The sequence below is a fragment of the Natrix helvetica genome (genome assembly GCF_964273705.1).
Source record: "Natrix helvetica genome assembly, chromosome: 2".
NCBI lineage: Eukaryota > Metazoa > Chordata > Lepidosauria > Squamata > Natricidae > Natrix > Natrix helvetica.
Window position 1 is genome coordinate 285,232,275 of NC_138552.1, and position 25,124 is coordinate 285,257,398.

General features: G+C 45.1%; 1 protein-coding gene across 3 annotated transcripts in view; it reads right to left on the reverse strand.

Moving 5' to 3' along the window:
* Window positions 1-361: 361 nt before the first annotated feature.
* Window positions 362-25,124, reverse strand: part of RAP1GAP2 (RAP1 GTPase activating protein 2) — a 201,559-nt gene continuing 176,796 nt past the window's right edge. For all 3 annotated transcript variants that reach the window (XM_081944352.1, XM_081944354.1, XM_081944353.1), the window contains 8 exons: window positions 20,841-20,978; window positions 17,935-18,053; window positions 12,349-12,462; window positions 9,595-9,712; window positions 7,140-7,266; window positions 4,336-4,412; window positions 2,407-2,446; window positions 362-905 (listed from right to left, as the gene is read on the reverse strand). In XM_081944352.1, coding sequence (XP_081800478.1) covers window positions 2,438-2,446; window positions 4,336-4,412; window positions 7,140-7,266; window positions 9,595-9,712; window positions 12,349-12,462; window positions 17,935-18,053; window positions 20,841-20,978 — 702 coding nt within the window. In that variant the 3' untranslated portion in view covers window positions 362-905; window positions 2,407-2,437. The remainder of the gene's footprint in view (window positions 906-2,406; window positions 2,447-4,335; window positions 4,413-7,139; window positions 7,267-9,594; window positions 9,713-12,348; window positions 12,463-17,934; window positions 18,054-20,840; window positions 20,979-25,124) is intronic.

Consider the following 25,124-nt stretch of genomic DNA (forward strand, 5'->3'; position numbering starts at 1 on the left):
TAAAAAAAAGAAAAGGGCACTTAAATCCAGGGGACGGGTTCTTCATTAGGGAAGAAATTAGTCCACAAAACAGCAAAGTATTGTGATGATCAGGGGTAAGGCCCGCGGGTCACATCCGGCCTATGATATGATTGGATCCGGCCCACGGAGCTGTCCTGGTCGACCCAATGCAAAGAGGAAAGATCGGGGCAGCCTGGCTTCGGCCCGGTCTACCCAATGTGAAAAGGAAACATGCCAGCAGTTTGGGGAGTGGTGTCAAACTAGCCACGCCCACCCAGTCAGCCACACCCACCCAGTCAGCCACACCCACCCAGTCAGCCACGCCCCCCCCCCCCCGAGGTCAACCACAGCCCTGATGAAATTGAGTTTGACACCTCTGGTGGTGATGATTATTACGACAAGGGGGTATCCATGGTGGGGGTTGCTGTTATGGTATGTTGCACATCAGCCAGTTGTTCAGACTGGATTTGGCATTTTTATCCACCCATCGAGTCCTTCCCAGGGACCTGAGATGGGCAGTTGTTGATATTATTATTATTATTTCTGACATCTAAAGATTTACTCCAAAAGCAGCACTGAGGATCTCAAGCTCAACAGTTACGCACAACGTTACCAATCCGTGGATCGACCAAGTGAAAACAGACAGAAGCCTATTCAGGTCTACAGGATGTGGCGCACAATTTGGGTCCTCCATGGGAAATCCTTCTAGTCCAGAGGGAAAAAGCATGGATGGTGGCCATGGAAGAGATCTCTTCTTTCCTGGTTTTATGGAATGATCTGCTCGGATGAAGGGCAATCCATAGGTGGCTACGGAGCTTGGTGTGGTGGAGGGGTGCTCTCATTTGAAACAGACAGTCCTCCCTCCCACCCTGCTTAAAATGAGACAAACACAACAAAAAAATGTCCTGCAAAAGATGGGAGAAGGAAAAAGGAAATTAGGCTTGAAGGTCATTCAAACTTATATCAAGAATAGCCTTCTTTAATTCTTTAAAAACACATTTAGAGATCCATTAGCTAATATGGCTTTTCAAATAGGCTCCATTAATGGAACTCACTGCTACAACATATTTGGAGGACTTTTATTATCGAGGGCTTTGAAACCCTGGTTAGTTAAATACAAATTTTTAGGAGGCAACTGGACTTTTCGTGTTTTTTCTTTGAGGACGTTTCTCTTCTCATCCAAGAAGCTGCTTCAGCTCTGACTGGATGGTGGGGGATGGAAGGATTTATATTCCTTGCAGACAGCTGGTCCTTTGCATCCTTTTAGAGGGTCATTGAGGCCACTTGGAGGTTATTCTGTGTCCTCCTCAAAGAAAAAAACAAAGTCCAGTTGCCTCCTGAAAAAAAGCACTTTGGGGACAACCATGATTATATGACTGAGAATCTTTGCAGACTTTAAATACAAATAGTCCTAAGTGATGATTTGAAGTTATGATGGACACTCCCCCAGTGGTAGGATTCAGCCAGTTCGCACCTATTCGGGAGAACTGGTTGTTAACTTTCTAAGCAGTTTGGAAAACTGGTTGTTGGAAGAAATCTTATTTTGGTTTTTTTCCACTTTACAGGGCTAATCCTGTAAGGAAGGCAGGAAGGAAACATTCTGGTGTTGTTTCTAGCCTAATCTTTATTGCCCTGCTTACAGAAACTGCCTCTCCGGTTAAGCCTTTTTACATTGCAACAGCTAAGGCGAAGCGCCCATCAACCTGAGTGATGTTGAGTTGGCCACACCCACCCAGTCACATGACCACCAAGCCACGCCTACCCAGCTGGTCATTAGGGCAGAGAACCGGTTGTTAATTTGAATCCCACCATTCCCACCCACCCCCCTTACGACACAGGTTTGAAGTTCCAATGACTGGGTGTGAGCCCCCACCCCCCACCCCCGGTGGACCTGTAGCCCCAATTACCACCACCTGCTGAAATTCTTGGCAGCAAAATAGCAACTTTTAAAAAATGAAATTGTTACGGCACTGACATTTGCCAGTTTGCTGCTGAATCAAACTATGAAACAGCTGGGCAAGACCAGCATTTAATGTATTTGGTGTTTTTTAAAAAAAAGATAAATCGACTCAGTTGTTGGGGGAAAAAAGGGGTCAAGTACTCAAATCCTTCTGTGAGATCACCACAAAATTGTGCTCATAAAAAGGTGACCCAAAAAGGGCACTCACAATTTTCTGATTAAAGCCTTTCTCTCCTTGTCTGGATTTTGACTTTCTTCGAAGTCAAAAAACACAGCTTTTTTTTTTTTACTGCAACTTATCATTGTACCGTTTGCAACTCTCAAAGGCCCATAATAATCATAATAGGAAAATGTGTACCCATTGAAAAAAATATCCTGCCTATCGTTCTTATCGTCGGTACTTGACATTAAAAATTATTACAAAGCCTGGGCTAAATATAATTTACCTTTTACAGGTCCTTAGGGGTCATTCTTCAGCTAATGTGTCTGTGAACAAAGGAAACATGTTTTGTCAAATATATAAGCATGTTTACAATCTCCTCTCTGGCCTTCTACATCAGCCAGACTCCAACTCCTATAATCCTCTGCCTTTTCTGACATACATCCAGGCAGAACAATAACTACAAATCCTTTATTTGCAGCCTTGTTTCTTTCTAAGTTCTTTTCTAAGGTTCCTTTAGATCAGTGCTAGAATAGGACAAATGGCTATAGCTCTTGCATTATAAATACTCTATTTTTCAGAGTATAAGACGCATCTTTTTGCCTCAAAAAGGCTGAAAATCTGGGTGCGTCTTATACACTGAATACAGCATTTTTGGCCTCATGAACCCACGCCCCTTTGCAAAAATGGCCGTGCATAGCCTTTAGGAGGCTTCCAGAGTGCTCCTGGGGGCTGGGGAGGGCAAAAATGAGCAAAAAACAGACCTTTACTTGCCCCCCACAGCCCCTGGGAGCACTCTATAAGCCTCCTAAAGGCTATGACAAAAACGGGCCCGTTTCCGCAAAAACCGGGCCGTTTTAGGGAGGTTGCAGAGCGCAAATTTTTTTTTTTTAAGTTTGCCTTTTCAAAATCTTGGTGCGTCTTATACTCCGAAAAATGCGGTACTTCAAAACCTGCCAGAATTTTTTCCCTCGTTACTCTGCTTCTTTCCATGAATTTCTTATTTTTCCCTGGGCTTAAAAAAATAAAACAAACAGGACTCCAGTGACAATCTATTTTACTATATCATTTGAGATCGTTCATAAGAGTGGTGTGGTAGGCCCAAAGGTGGAGCTGTCACCTCACAATCAGGAGGCTGTGAGTTTGATCCTAGGTAGAAGCAGATATTTCTCTCTCTGGGCACACTGAGAATATAGCTGCTGAACAAAAATCCGCATTGGCAACAGGGAAAGGCATCCGGCCAGTAAACACTCTGCTAGCTCCATTCAGTTGCCCAGACTCCACCCTGCAAGGGATTATGGGGTCATTAAATGAAGATGATAATTTGAGAGATTTCATGAGATCCCAAGTGGAAAAGATGCTTTGGAGGGGAACAGGTGAGTCCCTGACTCCATTTATTCAGGTCTCTTTAAAGAAGCAATGCCTTTTTCTGGGTTTGGACAGTAGCCATGTGGTCCCCAAAGAAACATCTCTGAGTTAAGGAAATATTCTATCAGCACCTCCTTAACTTACCATATTTTTTGGACTATAAGACGCACCTGTGTATAAGACACACCAAGATTTCGAAGAGGTAAGTAAGAAAAAAAAGTTTTCGTCCTCCTCGGTCCCCAGGGGCACTCTGCAGGCTTCAGCAGGGCTGGGGGAAGGCAAAAATGCCCCCGTTTTTTGCCCAATTTCCACCAAAACGGGGCCATTTTCACCTTCCTCAAGCCCTGTTGAAACCTGCAGAGTGCTTCTGGGGGGTTGGGAGAAGGCAAAAACGCCCCTGTTTTTGCGAAAAATGCCCATTTTTACAAAAATGGAATGCGGGGACGGGGCTATGGGAGGCCAAAAATGGCTGTATTCGGTGTATAAGATGCACCAACATTTCCATGCTCTTTTAGGGTGGAGAAAGATGCATCTTATACTCCAAAAAATAAGGTAAATGCATATTTTCCAGGCATTAGGAATCTACCATGTTAATCTTGGAAAACTTCTTTCACCAAAGAAGAATTGTATCTCACTAAATGCAACCACGAGTCACCAATACTCACTGGAGTCAGAAGTTAAGCATTCAAAAGTCAAGGTGTCAGAAAAGTCAGAAAATAGGAAGCTTCTGCTAGTTGGGGGCCACCACTCCAAAGGCCATGCTGATCTATCTCCTTTGCTTGCAAATGTAAGAAAACAACTCCCTGTCCTGATTTAAGGGAAGGAAGTTACTTTCATCTTTACTTACTGGTCCAGAGCTTGAATGGCTAAGTTTATCAAAGCGAAATTTTAGATTTGACCTTGGAGAATTTCTGCTTTTTATATCTGCAGGAACAAAACAAAACAACCCAAAATCAGTTTCTAATTATCTATTTGGAAGATTCAGAAACGATATCAATTAAAATAAAAGAATGAAAGTCCCAGCAAGGATTACGAATGTTCATGGCAATACCATTACATACACATAGGCAGGGATGGGATTCAAAATTGTTAGCAACCGGTTCTCTACCCGGTTGCTGGGGGGCGTGGCCATGGTGGATGTGGCCTACTTAGCCTCCTGAACCATGACGGGGTGTGTGTGTTTCACTCTCCCCAGGCTCCGGAGGCTTTCCTTGAGTCTCTGGGCTCAGGTGGCCCAGAGACTCAAGGAAAGGCCGGAACCAGGCCTGTTTCCAAGAGTTCCAGAACTTCCAGGAAGCCCATTTTTTGCCCTCCCCAGGCTCTGGAGCCTTTCCTTGAGCCTCCGGGAGGGCAGAAATGGCCTTCCCCGGACTCTGGACTTCAGGGAGGCCCATTTTTCACCCTCCCAGAGCTTCCATGTGGGCCCTGCACTTACATGGCATCCACAATGGGCCGCATGAAGACTCCTGGGAGGGGAGGGGTGGGCGAGGCCAGCCAGTCCTTGCAACTACTGATTCAACGAACCAGATGTAAAATTAGCATTCGTTTGCCCGAATCAGTCTGACCCGACTGAATCCCATCCCTGCACATATGTAATGTCATGAATCCTCTTCAGATTTGCTCTCTGTCTGTCTGTCTCTCTCTGTCTCTCTGTCTCTCTCTCTCACACACACACACCTCAGGTGACACCAAAGAAAAGAGGTAAGTAGTGATGGCAAATTGGTTGGTTGCTTGCTTGATTAATATACTCAATATAACTCAGGAGACTGCAATGGCAAGAAAGAAAATTTAAGGAAAAAAGTAAGAAAACTCTAGAAGTTTAGAGCAATTTCTGAGCTAACCTGCCTTTTTAAAACTCTTGTTTACTGAATAAAGGGGAAGGGGGAGAAATCTTCAGGCGCCTGCAAAGCTTTCCTTATTGTGAAAATCTCAAAGTTTTGTGCCGGCCAGTCAAGGTCAAGTCTTGAAGTCTCCTGATCCTAACAAGACGATGAGGTCATGGTGCCTGTTTTGATTTTAAAAAACCTTGAGGTTGTTGTTTGTGTGAACCTAGTATTGGATATTGTGAGATTGGATGCTAATTGGTGTATGTGCTGTTGGTATTAAGATGCTCCTGACAGCTTTGTAAGTAATTTGGACATGATCTTGCTTGATATGGATGCTTTTCATGTTATGCGTTCAAATCAGTGAGGGGGTTGCCAATATTTTTACTACCAATTCGGGCACGCTTGCACATGCGCATGACACTTCTGCACATGTGCAGAAGCATCCGGGTGGGCGGGTGGGAGTCTCTTTGCTGCTGCTACTACCGGTTCGCCCAATCCGGGCCAAACCAGGAGCAACTCACATTTGGTTTAAATCTATTTGACTAATAATAACGCCTAAAATCCCTTTTATTTACTGGTGTGCTTGTCTGGGCTTCAAAAGAATAAATTGGCTGGGCCCTTGATCACCACTCTGACACTTGGCAAAACAGAGACTGTACATAACCTGAGGAATATTAACAATGTTTGCTAGCCTGTCCATCTGTAATCTAGGGAGTCTGGTCTTTTGTTAATCTGGGAGTAAGATTCAACTATCTGGATGACGTGTGGGTGGGGCAAGCACTCAGGCTGCAGAAGGCATTTGGGTGGCCCTATTGTAGGAAGTTAGGCACCCACCCCTCTCCTAGAAAAATGAAATATTCTAGGAAATATTAAAAAGGCAGAATATTATATTTCCCTGGATGAGAAATGGTTTTTAGGTAGGAAAGAGATTCGCTCTTAAGAGCCCCCACCCTCCTCAATAGCCCACAGCAGATGTCCGCCTTTATGAGATAAAGAGATAGCTAGGTCCATTCATAAGCAAATGTCCTCACTCAAGATCCCACAAAGGTAGCACACTACCCATCTCACAACATGGCACCTGGGAAGATTATATCACCCAGCAAAGCTCAACCAAGCCTGGGACTCAGGACAGCCTACAGCAGGGGTGTCCAAACTTGGGAACTTTAAGACTTGTGGACTTCAACTCCCAGAATTCCCCAGCCAGCCATGCTGGCTGGGGAATTCTGGGAGTTGAAGTCCACAAGTCTTAAAGTTCCCAAGTTTGGACACCCCTGGCCTACAGAGCTGCCCCTGCAATGACCCCTATGGGAGTCTGACAACCAATCAGAATAGAAGCTCAATTTCAAAAGCCCAGAGAGGGTATAAAACTCATGGATTCTCAACATCTGTCCCCTTTTTCTTCTTCTTCACCCAACATCTTCAAGGCATCTGATCCTGTCCACCATTAAAACCAAACAGCCACCATGTTTCAAGGATCTTTCTCATCACTTGGAACTGAATCCAGAAGGACATTTCTTCCAACACTATATTCCGATGTGAAGAGCAATACACACATTAGGCTCTGCTTGTACTTGAAGCATAACTATCTCCATCTTGAAAGCTAAGCAGGCATGGGCTTGGTTAAAATTTAGATGGGTGACCACCAGGAAAATCTCAGTGCAATTGGCTAGGCTACAAATTCCTTATCCCATAGGACAATGCTAAGTCACCCTACTTGACTTAACTTAACTTAACTTTATTGGATTTCTAGACCGCCCCTCAGAAGAATCATCTTCGCCAGCAATGCCATACGATGCCCATCCAGACAGGGCTTAGTCAAACTCACCAGTGGGGCTCCGGCTCATGATAACGGGGGTTGAGGCCGATGCTAAATTTGGATTATCGATGCTTTGGGAAGGACTGTAAACAAATACGTCTTGCTTATAGGGTGATGCAGTTGAGGACTGGCTGCCCTGCGAATTAAAGAAAGTGTTGGTATTATTTAGTTTTGTACACCACCTTTTCTCCTAAGGAACCCGGAATACTTTTTGTGCAGAATACATTTTTCAAAAAATAAAATAAAAATAAAACAAAACCAGTAAAAATAATATTTGTCTCCAAAGTGACCCTTCCCTTGATGTTAAAGCAGTGGTGAAATTCAGAATTTTTTTACTACCTGTTCTTTGGGCGTGGCAGGGGAAAGATACTGCAAAATCCCCATTCCCTCCCCACTCCAGGGAAAGGATACTGCAAAATCTCCATTCCCTTCCCACTCCAGGGGAAGGATACTGCAAAATCTCCATTCCCTCCCCACTCCAGGGAAAGGATACTGCAAAATCTCCATTCCCTCCCCACTCCAGGGAAAGGATACTGCAAAATCTCCATTCCCTCCCCACTCCAGGGAAAGGATACTGCAAAATCTCCATTCCCTTCCCACTCCAGGGGATGGATACTGCAATATCTCCATTCCCTCCCCACTCCAAGGAAAGGATACTGCAAAATCCCCATTCTCTCCCCACTCCAGGGAAAGGATACTGCAAAATCTCCATTCCCTTCCCACTCCAGGGAAAGGATACTGCAAAATCTCCATTCCCTCCCCACTCCAGGGAAAGGATACTGCAAAATCTCCATTCCCTTCTCACTCCAGGGAAAGGATACTGCAAAATCTCCATTCCCTCCCCACTCCAGGGAAGGATACTGCAAAATCTCCATTTCCTTCCCACTCCAGGGAAAGGATACTGCAAAATCTCCATTCCCTTCCCACTCCAGGGGATGGATACTGCAATATCTCCATTCTCTCCCCACTCCAGGGAAAGGATACTGCAAAATCTCCATTCCCTTCCCATTCCAGGGGAAGGATACTGCAAAATCTCCATTTCCTTCCCACTCCAGGGAAAGGATACTGCAAAATCTCCATTCCCTCCCCACTCCAGGGGATGGATACTGCAATATCTCCATTCTCTCCCCACTCCAGGGAAGGATACTGCAAAATCTCCATTCCCTCCCCACTCCAGGGAAAGGATACTGCAAAATCTCCATTCCCTCCCCACTCCAGGGAAGGATACTGCAAAATCTCCATTCCCTCCCCACTCCAGGGAAAGGATACTGCAAAATCTCCATTCCCTCCCCACTCCAGGGAAGGATACTGCAAAATCTCCATTTCCTTCCCACTCCAGGGAAAGGATACTGCAAAATCTCCATTCCCTCCCCACTCCAGGGAAGGATACTGCAAAATCTCCATTTCCTTCCCACTCCAGGGAAAGGATACTGCAAAATCTCCATTCCCTCCCCACTCCAGGGAAAGGATACTGCAATATCTCCATTCTCTCCCCACTCCAGGGAAAGGATACTGCAAAATCTCCATTCCCTTCCCATTCCAGGGGAAGGATACTGCAATATCTCCATTCCCACTCCACTCTGTGGCCAGCCAGAGGTGGTATTTGTCAGTTCTCCGAACTACTCAGAATTTCCACTACCGGTTCTCCAGAACCTGCTGAATTTCACCCCTGTGTTAAAACCAATCTTTACACAACAGGGAGGGAGGGAGGGAGGGAGGGAGGGAGGGAGGGAGGGAGGAAGGAAATGTTAAAGTTGCCATTTCTTAGCTCACTGCATTGCAAATTGCTGTGACCTTTTAATGTTCAGGGGTAAGCATAGTAAAATGAAAGAATCCCTCAGCAAAATTCTGGAAGTTGAAGTCCACAGCTTACACATCCTTTCTTGATTGTTTTAGAGTAAAGTCATGTTTTAAGTCTTAAAGGTGCCAAGTTTGGAGCCACCTGTCCTAATCAGTTCACCGAACCCACCCTGGGGTTGACAACAGTGGTGAGCTTCTAGAGCTTTTCCTACTGGTTCTATAAGAGCGTCCTTCGCGCGCGTGCACAGCTAGCCCGCACTTTGCACGCATGTGCATCACTCAAAGACTGCCCTCGGTCAGCGCTGATGAGCTGAGCTGCTTTTTAGCTCAGCTGAGGGGCGGCAATCCACTTTACCATGTGAATCAGCTGAGCTAAAAAACAAGGAAATACAGGATAGGGAATGACGGGGGCGGGGCCAGCCACAGGTGGTATTTGCCGGTTCTCTGAACTACTCAAAATTTCCGCTACCGGTTCGCCCAAACTGGTCTGAACCAGCTGAATACCACCTCTGGCTGATAAACATAAACGGAAACAGAAGGAGTTATTAAGCTGTGCTGAGGAGAAAGATACTATGTTTTAAATACATCATAGGCTAAAAAACTTTTGTTTGCTTCAGGAGTTTTGCCGCCTCAGATTAATCAAGAGCAGAGAGCAGGTTCTTACCAGGCTTTCGTATTCTTCCATATTTTCACTCTCTCCTGCAGTGCTGCTGAAACTGCTGGTACTTGAGGATGAACGGGAAATATTTGCCTTTCCATTCTCTTTGAGTTTAATGAAAGGCCTGGCAGAAAGTGAGAGAGAGAGAGAAAGCAGGAAATTAAATAAACAGGTGACAGAGGGAGCGGTCCGTCACTGCCGTTCTCCAATTTTGTGATTCCAAACTCCTAGTCCTTAAAGCATATAATTAGTCCTCGTTTAGTCATCGCAAACAAAACAGTCATTCAGTCGTTAAACAAAGAGGTTAGGAAGCGAAACCCCCTGCGCTGACAATCTGACTTCCATATTTCTGTGCTTTGTTTTGCAAAGATGGCCCATATGAGGATTAGTCATAGTTCCAATTATGGCTGTAATTGTGAGTGGTCACTAAGTAAGGCAGTCCCTAAATGAGGATTACCTGTATACCACTTCATCAGCAATAGGCTATCCATCCATTGTATGTGTTTGTGCTGACAACATTTGTATATTTTTTGTTCTTAGCCGTGATCGCATACATAGTGCACATAAAATAGACGGCATAAACAGAGGGATAGAATCAAGACCACGTGAAAGGTTAAAACCACTTGGTAAGGCCACACTTGGAATATGGCATTCAGTTTTGGTCACCACGATGTAGAAAAGATGTGGAGACTCTAGAAAGAGTGCAGAGAAGAGCAACAAAGATGATTAGGGGACTGGAGACTAAAACATATGAAGAACGGTTGCAGGAACTGGGTATGTCTAGTTTAATAGAAAGAAGGACTAGGGGAGACATGATAGCAGTGTTCCAATATCTCAAGGGTTGCCACAAAGAAGAGGGAGTCAAACTATTTTCCAAGGCACCTGAGGGTAGAACAAGAAGCAATGGGTGGAAACTAATCAAGGAGAGAAGCAACTTAGAACTAAGAAGAAATTTCCTGACAGTTAGAAGAATTAATCAGTGGAACAGCTTGCCTCCAGAAGTTGTGAATGCCCCAACACTGGAAGTCTTTAAGAAGATGTTGGATAGCCATTTGTCTGAAGTGGTGTAGGGTTTCCTGCATAGGCAGGGGGTTGGACTAGAAGACCTCCAAGGTCCCTTCCAACTCTGCTATTCTATTCTATTTTAAAATTGATCATGATGCATCTAAGGAGCCCTAATGGGAATGGGAAATTTTCTTCAGATTACTTTTTTCTTTTCGATCTCGATATACATGAGCTCCCGGGAAAGGGAGTGCAATAGTTCATCAGGTTAGAAAGCTGGACTGACAATCGACAGGCTCGTGTTCGAGAGCTGGTTGCTGCCGCAGGATGGAGTGGGCTCCTGTCAAATGCTCCAGCACCTCCTGACCCAGCAATTTGAAAGCAGTTGACCACAAGTAGATAAATGGGTACCACATTACTGGGCAACTTAAGAGGGACGTGAAAGAACCAAGGTAACAGTGATGTCACTATTCAATCCTTTGAACCCGGAAACGCTTCGGTGCTTCCAACACAGCTGTAGTAATAGTAACTGCTGGGAAAACAATGGCCACCACTTAATTACATCTTTTCAAGTAGAGCCCAACAGTGCCGCTTTAATTTGAGTTCCTAAAAAGAAGGGTGGAGTTGTGCAGCTACTGCTTCAATCTTCAAATCTTGCAAAATTTATTAAATTTCTTCCATAATGTGGTGTTGGAAGAAATGTCCTTCTGGGTTCAGTTCCAAGTGGGAAGAAAGACACTGGAAACATGGAGACTGCTTGGAAAGATGGTTTAATGGTGGATAGGACCACATGGGGTTTTTTTTTTGTCCTGGGCAAAGAAAAAGCACATAGGTGGGAGAGAGAGAGATTTATAGCCTCTCTTGTGACTATAAGACACTCTGTGAAGTGTTGCCTTGCCCTGCCTTTGGAAACTAGTTATCTGGCAGATCTCCAAGTGAGATAAGGTTCGTGTTGATAAATATTCCTCTGAAAGACTGTTTGCCAAGCTTGGCTGACTCTGAATGGAAGGAATTCACACTCGTGTAAATAAAAGAGGTTTTCCTGGGACCAAGAGTCTGCTTCTTACTTTTTCAGGAAGCCTAGGTCAGAACCAGTGGTGGGTTGCAGGCGGTACTCCCCGGTACAGGCATACCGGTGCCTGCCGGGAGCACCGGATACCGTTCTGGTACGCTGCTCCGGAGGGTCCCCCTGCCCGCCCGAGCTCCTTACCTGTATTTGAGCTCTTTGGAGCTTCTGCGTACAGAGCGTATGGCGCCTGTGCAATGCTCCGCCAAGCAGCTGGAGCGATGCAAAGGCGTCATGGAGGTAAGAACGCATGTGCGAGTGTGTGCGTGCATGCTATGCGCATGCATGTGGGAGATGCCGGGCCCCGTTGCACCATACCAGTTGCACCGGGATCCGGAACCGACCACTGGTCAGAACACTGGAAAAGAAAGGAGAATTTGCAGAAAAGACATTGCTCATATAATTCGTCCCTTTGTTCCTCCAAACCTGAAGACAATAGATGACTCCAAACAAGCCAATGGTGTATCCTGAGAGTCAGAAAAGTCTCCGCCACTCTATCAAAGGGCGTCTACCATTTGCTTGCATCCTTTTTGAGTTCCATTAATTCCAGAAAACTTTAGTGGTGGATCATCCCACGTGTGAAATGCTGAGCCCATAGCTTTTAGTGGAGGTCACTGACCCGAATCCCAGAATATCATGACTCCATTTGAATGCCATCAACCAACAAGTTTAAAATTGCACCTTGCTTTTACCTCTCTTTGTTGGGGCAGATTTCTGGAGAGCTTGGGTTCGAGGAAGCCTCTGACTTCATGTCAAGGGAGGTCTGCCCTCCATCAGGGGTCTTGGGTGTTCCTGAGCCACTGTCACTGGGGAGAAAGGGACCAACAGATGAGAATAAGAGCAGCTCCAGCATGAACTTACACATCATCCAAAAGAGACAATTAAAAAATCAAGAAGGAAACAAGACTACTACAGCACGTCCTCTCCAGCAGGCAACATCCAAATAAACAGGGATTAACACCAGACAAGCAATCAAGCAGAAAACTATAGCTTAATGAAGGAATTACCAAGGAGAAAACCACATCCCCACCAAAACTGGCAGGGCAAGCTAATAAACCCCCTACTCACTAGCACTGATGATGTTACCTAGTTGGGTCATAAAACTTCTGCAAGCAAGCAGCTAGGCTCAGAGAGCACCAGAAAGACTACAGAATAAAGGGAATTAATGTAGCTACCATTATCACAATTATCAGGTTTCATATAAAACAACCTAGGAAAACAGATAAACTGTAAGAGTGACTAACTGCAGACTACCTACTAAACTCAGGGGTGGGATTCAGCTGGATCAGACCGGTTCGGGCAAACTGGATGCTAATTTTACATCTAGTTTGACGAACCGGTAGTTGCACGGAGTGGCTGGCGCAGCCCACCCTGCTCCGCCCCCTCCCAGGAGTTTCCAGGCGGCCCATTTTGGATGCGAGGTAAGTGCAGGGCCTGCACAGAGGCTCTGGGAGGGCGAAAAACAGGCCTCCTGGAAGTTCCGGAAGTCCAGAAATGGGCCCATTCCCGGCCACCGGAAAGCCTCCCAAGCCTGGGGGAGGCCATTCTCACCCTCCCGGAGGCTCAAGGAAAGCCGTGATGCAGGAGGCTGAGTAGGCCACGCCACCATGGCCACAGCCACCCTGCAACCGGGCAGAGAACCAGTTGCTAAATTTTTTCAATCCCACCCCTGATTAAACTCCTATGGATATTCTGGTGGGAGTGAAAGAGAAGTCCCCCTGATGATGGGCTCCAGCGCCTGCTTGAAACGTGGAAGAATAAACCTTATCCCGGGACACAAAGAGTTATCTTCATTCCTACGGATAAGTTTGGTCGTTGAATCTGGGTCCCCTGGTTCCTGTCCATTGCCATAGCCGCGATTCTGCATTGGTTATCTATTTCTAGCCTCAGATTCAAGACACCAATATCCTGTTGTCCCAGTTTTCAAACTGTGATATAGGAAGAGGGCAGTTTAGAAGCTCCTCAAAGGGAAAGTTATAGGAGTATCTTTCTTTTCCACATTGCAAATTGATACAACGAATCTAGGACAATCCAGATGATGGGTCTCCGGGTGCCAGCCAAAGCTAGGGACCAAAGAGACTACAAAATCCAGAGGCTGAATATGTGAAAAGGAAGTGAGGCACACTTTTTCTTCTGTGTTTTTTCTTTGTCTTTCAGCCAGCAGAAGACAAAGAAATAAGATATTTCTGAAGAAGATGAAGATTTTTTTTTTCCTTTTCAAAACCTTGGATTAGGGAGAGAAATTTAAAGTAAAATACAGAGAGATTCTGGGACCAAACTGTCTGCTGTTGGCCACAATCCAAAGGCGAATTGAATTGCTCGAAGCAAAACCTTGGCTACGAACACATATAGTAGTTAGCTCAGGCTGCTATAGGTTCACCCGGGTTCGGGAGAACCCGTAGCTAACGTTATGGCTGGTTCGGAGAACCTCCAAATCCCACCCCTGGCTAGCCCCTCCCCTCACCCCACCCCTCCCAGGTGTCTCCACGCAACCCGTTTTGGATGCCGGGTAAGTGCAGGGCCCACACGGCGGCTCGGGAAGGGGGAAAAACGGGCCTCCTGGAAGTTCCAGAAGGCCGGAAAGGGGCCCATTTCCAGCCTCCAGAGGACTTCCGGAGCCTGGGGGAGGCCATTTTTGCCCTCCTGGAGGCTCAAGGAAAGCCTCCCGAGCCTAGGGAAGGCGAACCCCCCTCCCCCCGGCGTGGTGCAGGAAGCCAACTAGGCCACACCCACCAAGGCCACGCCCACCCAGCAACCGGGCAGAGAACCCATTGCTGAATTTTTCGAAGCCCATCCCTGAGTTAGCTAACTAGTTGTGAATTATAAATAAAAGAAGAACTGAGCCTGGTTAGACTAAAATCTGTTTGTTTACATTAAAAAAAAGCATTCTTTTTATTAATTTACTAGATTTCTATTTTATTTTCTGTGGAGTCCTTGGTGCTTTTAGGACTTGCGGTCCTTTCCTTACCTGTCTAGGTAACATCATTTCTAGAAGAACTAGAGAAGCATTGCTTCACACAGGAGAAAATAGCATTAATTTTAGGATTTGACAACCGAAAAACCTATTTTTACAATTTTATACTGTATAAAAGATTTTGCATCCAAAATCTGGAACCCGTGACTCTCATGGACTTGATATTTGGCAAATTTTATAACAATAGATTTTATGACATAGAAGTATAAAAAGAAGTACTAGATTACTACAACTATTAAGTGTGATATATACTGAAAACTAATTCAGAAATTACTATAATGAATACAGTGCATTTATTGTCACAAATGCACTGTATTAATAAATGCACTGAATTAACAATTGCGCTGTATTAATAATGCATTGAATTAATAAAATACCAAAATATTAAACCACTGAATTATTAAACAAGACCGTGAATATATATATAAAGACAGGCATACAGGTGTAGACACGCATACAGGTGTAGAGCAGCAGACGAGCAGCTGCTCTTCCAGTTTCTGGGGCTCCCACCAGTGACGACCAATACGCCCCGGTACGGGCGTACCGGTGCCTGCTGGGAGCACTGGGTACCATTCCAGTACGGTGCTCCGGAGGGTCCACCTGCCCGCCTGAGCTCAATACTGGTATTTGAGCTCTTCAGCACTTCTGCGCACGCACATGGAGCATACGGTGCCTGTGCGACACTCCGCCAAGTAGCTGGAGCATCGTGGAGGAGTCATGGAGCATCACAGGAGGTAAGGACGCATGCATGTGCTGCGCGCATGTACGCACATCCTGCACACATTCATGTGATGGATGCTGGGTCCCGTTGCACCGGGATCAAGAACCCACCACTGTCTCCCGCGCATGTGAAGACCATAGGTTCGTGCCATAGGTTCACCATCATTTCTTAGCGCTTATAGACCGCCCCCTCTCCCAAAAGGAACACAGGTTCTTTTAAGGCAGATACATCTCTAAATGTCTCTCTGTATTTTTAAGAACTTTTCCAGCAAAGGCAGCACATTACAAACCGCGCTGTTGTTGAAGGCATGGAGGAATCTGGTAAGGGAATATCACTGAAACGAAGACCCAAGAGGTCACAGGTTATCTAGTAAAGTTATATAATAATGTGTCTGTGCCCATGCCTACGAGACTACACCTGTATGTCTGTGTTAATATATATGATCACTGGGTTGTTTAATAACTCAGTAGCGTAATATTTTGACATTTTATTCACTAATAATAAGTTCAGTGTATCCATTATAGTAATTTTCTGAATTAGTTTTCAGTATATAATACTTAACAATTTCAGTAATCTAGTACTTCTTTTTACAATGCATTGTAATTTTATTTCCATCAATTATCTAGAAAACGTTAATGCATCTTAACCGGAGCTCTGTAACCCTTTTATAAAACTGCAAATGTGGGCAGTGCGTGTAGTCAAGGCAACGGATTCGTTATCTCTTAAAAGAGTTTTTGGAATATCAAACCACAGTTCTCTCCAGCAGAAAGTCGCACTGCCAAACAGAATCTGGCTTAGCAATACCTGCTGCCACGAAGAACCTAAGAAATATAGGTAGTCCTCGACTTACAATGATTCGTTTACTGCCATCTGACATTACAGTGGCACTGAAAAAAATGCAACTCGTGATGGCCGTTTGTCACTCTTACAACCAAGGAAGCAGACCAGTGGTGGGATTCACATTTGTTTACGACCGATTCTGTGGGCGTGGCTTGGTGGGCATGGCATGACTTGGTGGGCGTGGCTTGGTGGGTGTGGCAGGGGAAAAATACTATAAAATCTCCATTCCCTCCCCACTCCGGGGGAAGGATACTGCAAAATCCCCATTTCCTCCCGATCAGATGGGACTCGGGAGCAGAGAATAGATGGGGGCAGGGCCAGCCAGAGGTGGTATTTACCGGTTCTCCGAACTACTCAAAATTTCCGCTAACGATTCTCCGGAACTGGTCAGAACCTGCTGAATACCACCTCTGTAGCAGACTCATGCTCAGGTGATCAAAGGCTTTGGAAAAAGTTCAGAGAAGAGCAACTAAGATGATCAGGGGCCTGGAGACTAAAACATATGAAGAACAGATGCAGGATTTAGGTTTGGCTAGTCTAAAGAAATGAAGGACTAGGGGGTACATGATAGCGGTATTCCGGTATTGAAGGGGCTGCCACAAACAAGAAGGGGTCAAATTATTCTCCAAAGCCCCAGAGGGCAGGACAAGAAACAATGGATGGAAACTAACCAAAGAGAGAAGCAACCTGGAATGAAGGAGACATTTCCTGACAGGGAGGACAATAAATCAATGGAAAAGCTTGCCTTCAGAAAGCAAGGGTGCTCCATCACTGGATGTTTTTAAGAAGAGACTGAACAGTCACTTGTCTGAAATGGTTCTCCTGCTTGAGCAGAGGGCTGGACTAGAAGACCTCCAAGGTTCCTTCCAGCTCTATTCTATTCTAATTCTACATTTAGACGACTGGCAACAGATTCATATTTAAGAGAGTTGCAGTATCCCGGGATTGGGTGGTCGCTTTTTGCGACCTTCTAACAAGCAAAGTCCATGGGGAAGCTAGATTCACTGTTGTGTACTAATTTAACAACTGCTGTGATTCATTTAACAATTGTGGCAAGAAAGGTCGTGAAATGGGGCAAAACCCACTTAACAACTATCTTCTTAACACCGGAAATTTTGGGCTAAATTGTGATCGTAAATTGTAATCATTGGTGACAGGAAGGGCATCCAACTCTGCTCTGCCAGATCCATTCAGTTGCCCAGACTCCACCCCACAAGGGATTATGACCGTGATGGCGAACCTATGGCACACGTGCCAGAGGTGGCACGCAGAGTCCTCTCGGTGGGCACGCACAGCTGCTCTTCTGGTTTCTGTTGCGGTCAGCTTGTCTTTGCGGGCACCAAAGTGCCGGAAAACAGCTAAAAACCAGGCTGTTTTCCAAGCCGTTTCCGGGCAGTTTTCCAGGCAGTTTGTTGGGGTGTTTTCAGGCCATTTTTGGCCTGAAAGTGGTCCAAAGAATGCCCAAAATGCAGGCATGTGCACGCTGGCCAGCTGGTCTTCGGGTTTCTGGCCCTCTGGTGCATGCACATGCACGCACTTGCATGTACATTCTGGTTTGGGCTCTCGGTGCTGAAAAGATTCACCATCACTGGATTATGGGGTCGTTAAATGTTGTTGTTGATGATGCATGATTCTTTACAACGCAATCATGTTCTCCCCTGAGGCTGCCATTTCTCTAGCCAAAGACTTCCAAAAGTCCCAATACAAGGCACCACATGCATAAACACATATTTATGGAATTACCATCGGCTCCGGGGTTCTGCTTGGCTTTCGGATCCGGTGTGCAGACGGGGAAATAAGCCCGATCGTCTCTTTATAGGACTCCTTGATTGATTCTTGGCTGTTGCTGCTGCTAACGGAGGCTGAAGAGAGAAACAATGGATCCCAAGTTCTGTGCAAAACATGCTTAGCGATCATTTACGTTCTACATTTTCTTGCCGGGAAGAAATCTCGGTTCATTCTATTCTGCAGCACAAGATCCTCGTGAGGAAAACTGAGCTGAGAGAGAATGAGAGTCGCCAATCCAAAGCTGCCGTAATTAAATGACAGCTTGAACCTAGGCGACTCATCCACATTCAACACCTCAACTACAACGCTACAGGTAGTCCTTGACTTACAACCTTTCGTCTAGTGACTATTCTAAGTTACTGTTAGGAATATAATCTAACGGTTGTGATTGGCAATATATACATCATGTAACAATGCTGTACCTGTTTCTTTAAATCATGCTGTAAATGTGATTGGCTGCTGTTTCCTCAGCCGGCCATAAGATGGAGCCAGAATCACTGTTAGATTCTGATCTGCTCTGAGGGTTTTGGAAGCTGGCTGTTAGAAGTGCCGTATAGTGATCAGCATGGGCTATTGTAAGCTTGTGTACCGGACTGTTTGTATGGTTATGGACTGTGTTATTTGGATATCCCATAACTGAAGGACGTTGATGACTGACTGTCTTATCCGTGTATAACATGAACTGTTTGATGGACTCTGATACATCTATTTCCACGACAGTAAACACCTTTCTTAAACGGCAGTGTCTCTGTATGCTGGTTTGTGTGTTCTCCAACACAACTCTCACAATACTTCTCTGAACGCACTTGCTCTCCCAACGGGGAGCTTTCCTAACAGTTACGAAGGCACTGAAAAAAGTGACTTATGGCTGTTTTTCAGAGTTTTCCCAGCATCCTCATGGTCAAATGTTGAACACCTGGCAACTGGCTCATATTTATGACGGTTGCAGTGTCCCAGGGTCATGCGATCCCCTTCTGCAACCTTCTGACAAGCAGTCAGTGGTGGTTCCTACCAGTGTGGAACAGTTCGGCGGAACCGGTAGTGGTTTGGCGGTCTTTGTAGGCACCGCCATCTTGTTTTTTGCTTCTGCGCATGCACAGAGCAGTTTTTATTGCACTGTGCATGCGCGCATCAAGCGTGTGCACACAAAGCATGCACACGGCCCAGCCATGAACAAACTGGCAGTAGCAACTGCCAGAACCCAACCCCTGCAGGCAGTCGATGGGGAAGCCAAATTCACCTAGCAACTAAGTTGTTGTTACTAACTTGACAACTGCAGGGATTCGCTTATCATCTGTGGCAAGAAAGGTCATAAAATGGGGCAAAATTCACTTAACAGCTGCTTAGCAACCGAAATGTTGGGCTCCACTGTGATTGTAAGTCGAGGACTATCTCGTACACTGCTTTTTTTTTCTTAAATTCTATTCGTATACACCCTTCCATTGAATTTGGTCTCTTTCCCCCTATAATTAAATGTCACCTTTCAGTCTGTAAGGACCTTGAGACAGAGATCCTACTGTGTTTATCTGTACAGAAAGGGAAAGCATGTGGAGAATTCGTGGAGTTGAGCAATCAAGATATTTGCTTTTGAAAAGGAATCAAGATTTAAAACAAAGAAAGAAGGAGTGTTTGAAATGTCACAGGCCAAAGCCAATCAATGCTAAGCACAGCCTTCTCACCCCCCCCTTTTTGGCCTAAATTCATAGAATTCCCCTTCCCCTTCTTCAATCTCTGAGAAGGCTAATGAAGATGGGATGCTTTCGGGGAGCAGAGATTCCCTTCTTTTAGAGGTAAAGATAAAGGTTTCCTCTATCCAGTTGAGTCTGACTCTAGGGGGATGGTGCTCACCTCCGTTTCCTGCCCAAGGGAGCAAGCATTGTCCAAATGACACTTCTGTGGTCATATGGCAAGCATGACCAGGGGTGGGATTCAGCCGGTTCGGACCGGTTTGGGTGAACCGGATGCTAATTTTACTTCTGGTTCACCAAACCAGTAGTTGGAAGGCCTGGCTGGCCCTGCCCACCCCACCCCTCCCAGGAGTATCCATGCGCCCCATTCATCATGCTAGGTAAGTGCAGGGCCTGCGTGGAAGCTCTGGGAGGGTAAAAACAGGCCTCCCGGAAGTTCCAGCCTGTTTCCAGCTTTCAGAGGGGATCCAGAGCCCGGGGGAGGCAGTTTTCACCCTCCCGGAGGCTCAATGAAAGTCCTCCTGGAAGTTCTGGAAGTCCAGAAATGGGCCTGTTTTCAGCCTCCTGAGGGCCTCCGGAGCCTGGGGGAGGCCATTTTCATCATCCCAGAGGCTCAAGGAAAGGCTCTGGAGCCTGGGGAGGGCAAAAAGGCTCCCCCTCCCCGCCATGGTGCAGGAGACCAAATAGGCCACACACCCATGGCCACATCCACCCAGAAACTGGGTAATGAACCGGTTGCTAAAATTTTTCATTCTTGCCCCTGAGCATAACTATATGCCAAGGTACATGAAACAGTGTTACCTTCCCACTGAAGTGGTATCTATTTATCTACTCGCATTTGCATGCTTTTAAGCAGGAGCAGGAGCAAAGACCACCCCATCAAGCAGCGCTCAAACTGCCAACCTCCCGGTCAACAAGCCCAGCATCTTAACAGCTAGACTATGGAGAGAGTTACCAAGAGAGTTATCTACTTGCATTTGCATGTTTTCAAACTTCTAAGTTGGCAAGAGGTGGGGTGGGTAACAAGAGCTCACCCCACCACGCAGCGCTTGGGTCTCCAACCCAGGCTGTCCGCTTCAGCTGACAAGCTCAGCATCTTTAACCACTGAGCCATCATGTCCCCTTCCCTTCTTTTGGACTGAGCTAAATTGTTTTAAATTGCATGGCACTTACAGAGAAGGTGGTCTTGGTTATTTCAACACTGTTGTGCACAATCCCGCCGCTCAAGCTCCCAGGGATTCCTCCAGGCTGGTGCTTCTTTTGGCTTCCAACCACGGTCTCCATGGAGTGGCTGCGGACACGGATCGCTCTCTACCGGATGAAATAAGAGGAAGGTTAAGATCAGGACTGGGAAAGTTTGGACATTGTTGTGTTATTTATACCCAAGCACAGCTGGAACAAAGCACAGTTATCTCTGAATTTATTTATTTATTTATTTATTTATTATTTTGACTTCTTAGTCACCCCCTCTCCCCCAAGGGACTCGGGGCGACATACACCAGCAGCGGTTACAATGATACAATATGGAGGAGGTGGAACAATAAATAAATAAATTACAATAATTTAAAACAATTAAAAACCCCAATGATAGTTAAAGTTAAAAATTAAAATTAAAAATTAAAAATGCCCAAGAGGTGGAGAAGCTCTAAATTAAGCCAGGCCGGCTAGTCGGAACAAGTGGGTCTTAAGTTTCGTGCGGAAGGAGCGGAGGTCAGTCGTTGTCCTAATGTCTGGGGGGAGGTCATTCCAAAGGGTAGGGCCCATCACAGAGAAGGCCCTACTCCTGGGCGCCGCCCTCTGACACTCTCTGGAGGACGGCACCCGGAGAAGTCCCTCCCCGTGCGAGCGAATAGGTCGCAGGGATGTGTGGGGCAGAACGCGATCCCGCAGGTAGCTAGGCCCTGTGCCATGGAGCGCTTTAAAGATGGTAACTAACACCTTGAAGCGCACCCGGTAGGCCACAGGAAGCCAGTGCAGCTCGCGCAGGAGAGGTGTTATATGGGAGAACCCATAGAATAAGATCCTAAATAAAAGGCACCATTCCTATAGAAGAAGGCAGGATTAGGAAAACGTTTTTCAGTCTTAAGGAGTCTATGGTTGGATGTTTAGCGATAGCACTTACTTAAATACTGCTTTACAGTGCTTCACGGCCCTCTCTAAGCGGTTTACAGAGTCAGCATCTTGCCCCCAACAATCTGGGTCCTCATTTTACCCACCTCGGAAGGATGGAAGGCTGAGTCAACCTTGAGCCTGGTGAGATTCAATCTGCCAAACTGCTGGCAGCCGGTGATCAGCAGAAGTGGCCTGCAGTACTGCACTCTAACCACTGTCCCACTGCAGCTCTTGGTTTTGCAACCTAAAATAAGGCCTCTCCACACTGTGGAAAAGGAAGGTTTGATCTTAGACCTTTCCTCCCTCAAACAGACTCTAAGCTGGAATGTTTCTTTACTCCCACTGGCAGGGGTCCCTCCCCTTCAGTCACTGGCTCCACAACAGTCACCAAAATACAGGCTGCATCTACACAACGGTCTTGACCTGGTTATTGAATTAACCCATTCCAGGGGCCTGCACGATATATTGCACTATAAAGTCCCAAATACAGTGCTAGCTGGATACCCGTGCTTCGCCACGAAACTGTAAGGAGCCCCAAGCCGCTCCTGAGTGAAGGTAATGGAATGCGAAGCAACTGGCAGATGGAACAGGGTTCTTTTCAGGTGGGGAGGAGGAGTAGACTGTCTAAACTCCCAGCCTGCAGGCTGGATGAGTGACGTGCTGGCCACGCCCACTCCCAGTTTAGTGAAGGGGTAGCATCAGAGTGTGTTACCATAAGGAAGCTGGCAGTTTTAAGAAATACTGATGATGTGATGGTCATTTCAAAATATCCTTTCTTAGTGAGCACCTAGAAGCCAAGAGGAACATACGTGCCTAATTTCAGGTTTGTAGGCTTTGCAGGTCTGGAGATTTCATGATGAGTGAGTGATATTTGGATTTATATATATAGAGATTAAGCAAGGCACATCTTTCATTCCTCTTGGACAGAAATGCCTTGAATGGAGCCAGGGGTACAATGCCAAAGTTTTCCAGTGATCTCCAACTCATCGTGTTTTTAGTTAATGTCTCCCTCCTGTCAATCTCAGTCACTGGTTACAACAGCCATGTGGGATTATTTGGCACAATGCAGAAACTTTGCTATTGTTTTCTTTCCAGTTCAGCTACAACCTTCATGGCCTCCCAGTGAAGGACTAACCAAATTCTGCTTAGTGCTGGAACCTGTTTGTAGACCAGTTAACTTGAAAGCCTCACAATTCACTTCTGTGATCTACTACGATTGGTTGCAATGATGCCACATTAAACCGCTCACTGGACAGCATATGGAAAACTGTCCCTGTGCATTTCAATGCAGTTAAACCTAAAGCTGAAAGTGAGAGTGCTCCGAAGCTAAATGCAACAGGGAGAGCAAAGCAAAAAAATGTTTGACATAGATCTGTTGGAACAAAACTTTCTCAAGGTCCTGTTTAAAAAGAGAAAGTAGAAAAAAGAGTTCCATGAATAAAGACTTATTTTAAAAAAAGCTTAAAGAAGGGCCTTCTTTTATTATATAAGAATGCCTGAACAACCTTGACAGGTACAAAAAACTAGGAGCCAGAATAGAGTTTAAAAACACGGCAAATTTATTCCATGCAACCTATACAATACAAGAATCTGACCTACTAACAGTCAATGTGAATTGGTATCACATTATCTAAGAGTCAATAGACTTCAAGGGGGGGCTGGACTTAGATTTTTCTTTGAAGACGTTTCACTTCTCACCAAAAGAAGCTTCTTCATCTCATTCCAGCTGCCTCTTGAAAAAGCACCTTTGGGACAATCATGACCTGGATGATGGAGAATCTCCATAAACATCAACCTTGCAGTCCTTTACATTTTTGTCAGGCCCAAACCCAAAGACGACCCAGCCAAATCCAATCAAGTCCAATCCTTTATTTGCTTACAGCCAATGGACAGAATCTTGCTATACTAAAGCTATAACCTTCTAACCTACTAGATACAGTTTATCCTGAGAGATTCTAGGGTGCGGTTATCTTGAACGTCTTCCCTCCTCCTCCATTCAGCTCGGGGCAGCCCCAGTCTCTTAATCGGGGCCTCTCTCTGGGAGAAATCTGTGTTGCCAAAACTCCCCCACTGCTCCCTCAGGTGCATATTCCATCACTCTCTCTCACACTCTGCTTTTGCTAGTTTACGTGCTTCTTTGTCTCTTTGACCCATTATCTGGCTTTCTATAAAGTAAGGAGGCTTGTATCCTAAGCCAAAAAATAAACTTATTAACCGAATCATGTGAATGGTTAAAGAGGTGCTTCAAAAGACGGGCCTTCCAAAGCCAATCAGAGTGGGACTCAAATCCAGTTTCCAAGGACACCTGTTTCATAGTTTGAACGAGAAACGAATGAATGTGGTGCTGCCTGGTAATCTTCATACTATAAAAACATTTTTGAGAAGGTAAGCACCTTCAGAAGAACTTACCTGGCAGATCCAACAGGTTCACAATGATAGATGTAGTCCTTCTCATTGATTTAGGGTTTTTTTTCCTTTTCTTTTTTAATTTTTTAAAATTATTTTTTCCTTCTACAACACCTTACAGTCATTGTATCAACATTATTATGTCATCATACCTGTACGTGTAAATATTATTTCGCTTCTATGTTTATAAACCTTTATATGCAGTTCTATCTATCTATCTATCTACATACATACATACATACATACATACATACATACACACACACACATACATACATACAGTGTATACAACATATATACAACATATATATATACATATATATGTACAATATATATATGTTGTATTTGTACAAGAACTATATATATATATAGTTTTTCGGCTTAATTAATTTTATTCTTGTTTTGCAGCCATTTGTACCAATTGTTCAAAATTTCATAATATTCTGACTCTTCTTTGTCTTTTAATTTTAGTGTTAATTTGTCCATCTCTGCACAATCCAAAATTTTTTGTATCATTAATTCGTCCAAGGGGATATTATTTTGTTTCCAGCACTGGGCAAATGCTATTCTAGCTGTGGTCAGCAGATGTGTTAATATGTACTTAATTTTCTTTGTATATTTAGTTTTTTTTTTTTCCAATTAGGCATTGTCTGATACACTAGATACTAAAGACATCCTGAGCCAGTCTGACTCAACCTTAGCAACTTTGACATGTATAGATGTCATCTCCCAAAATTCATCAGCTAGCATGCTTTTAAGATATGTGAACTTCAACTTCTACCTGGCTGGGCGTTGACTTCTCCACTTCTTAAAGTTAGTGAGGTTGAAGAAGAAGAAAAAACTTCCCCTAAGGTCCTGAGAACTTAGAACCGTGATGGCAAACCTATGGCACACGTGCCCAAAGTGGCACACAAAGCCATGTTGCCTGGCACATGCAGT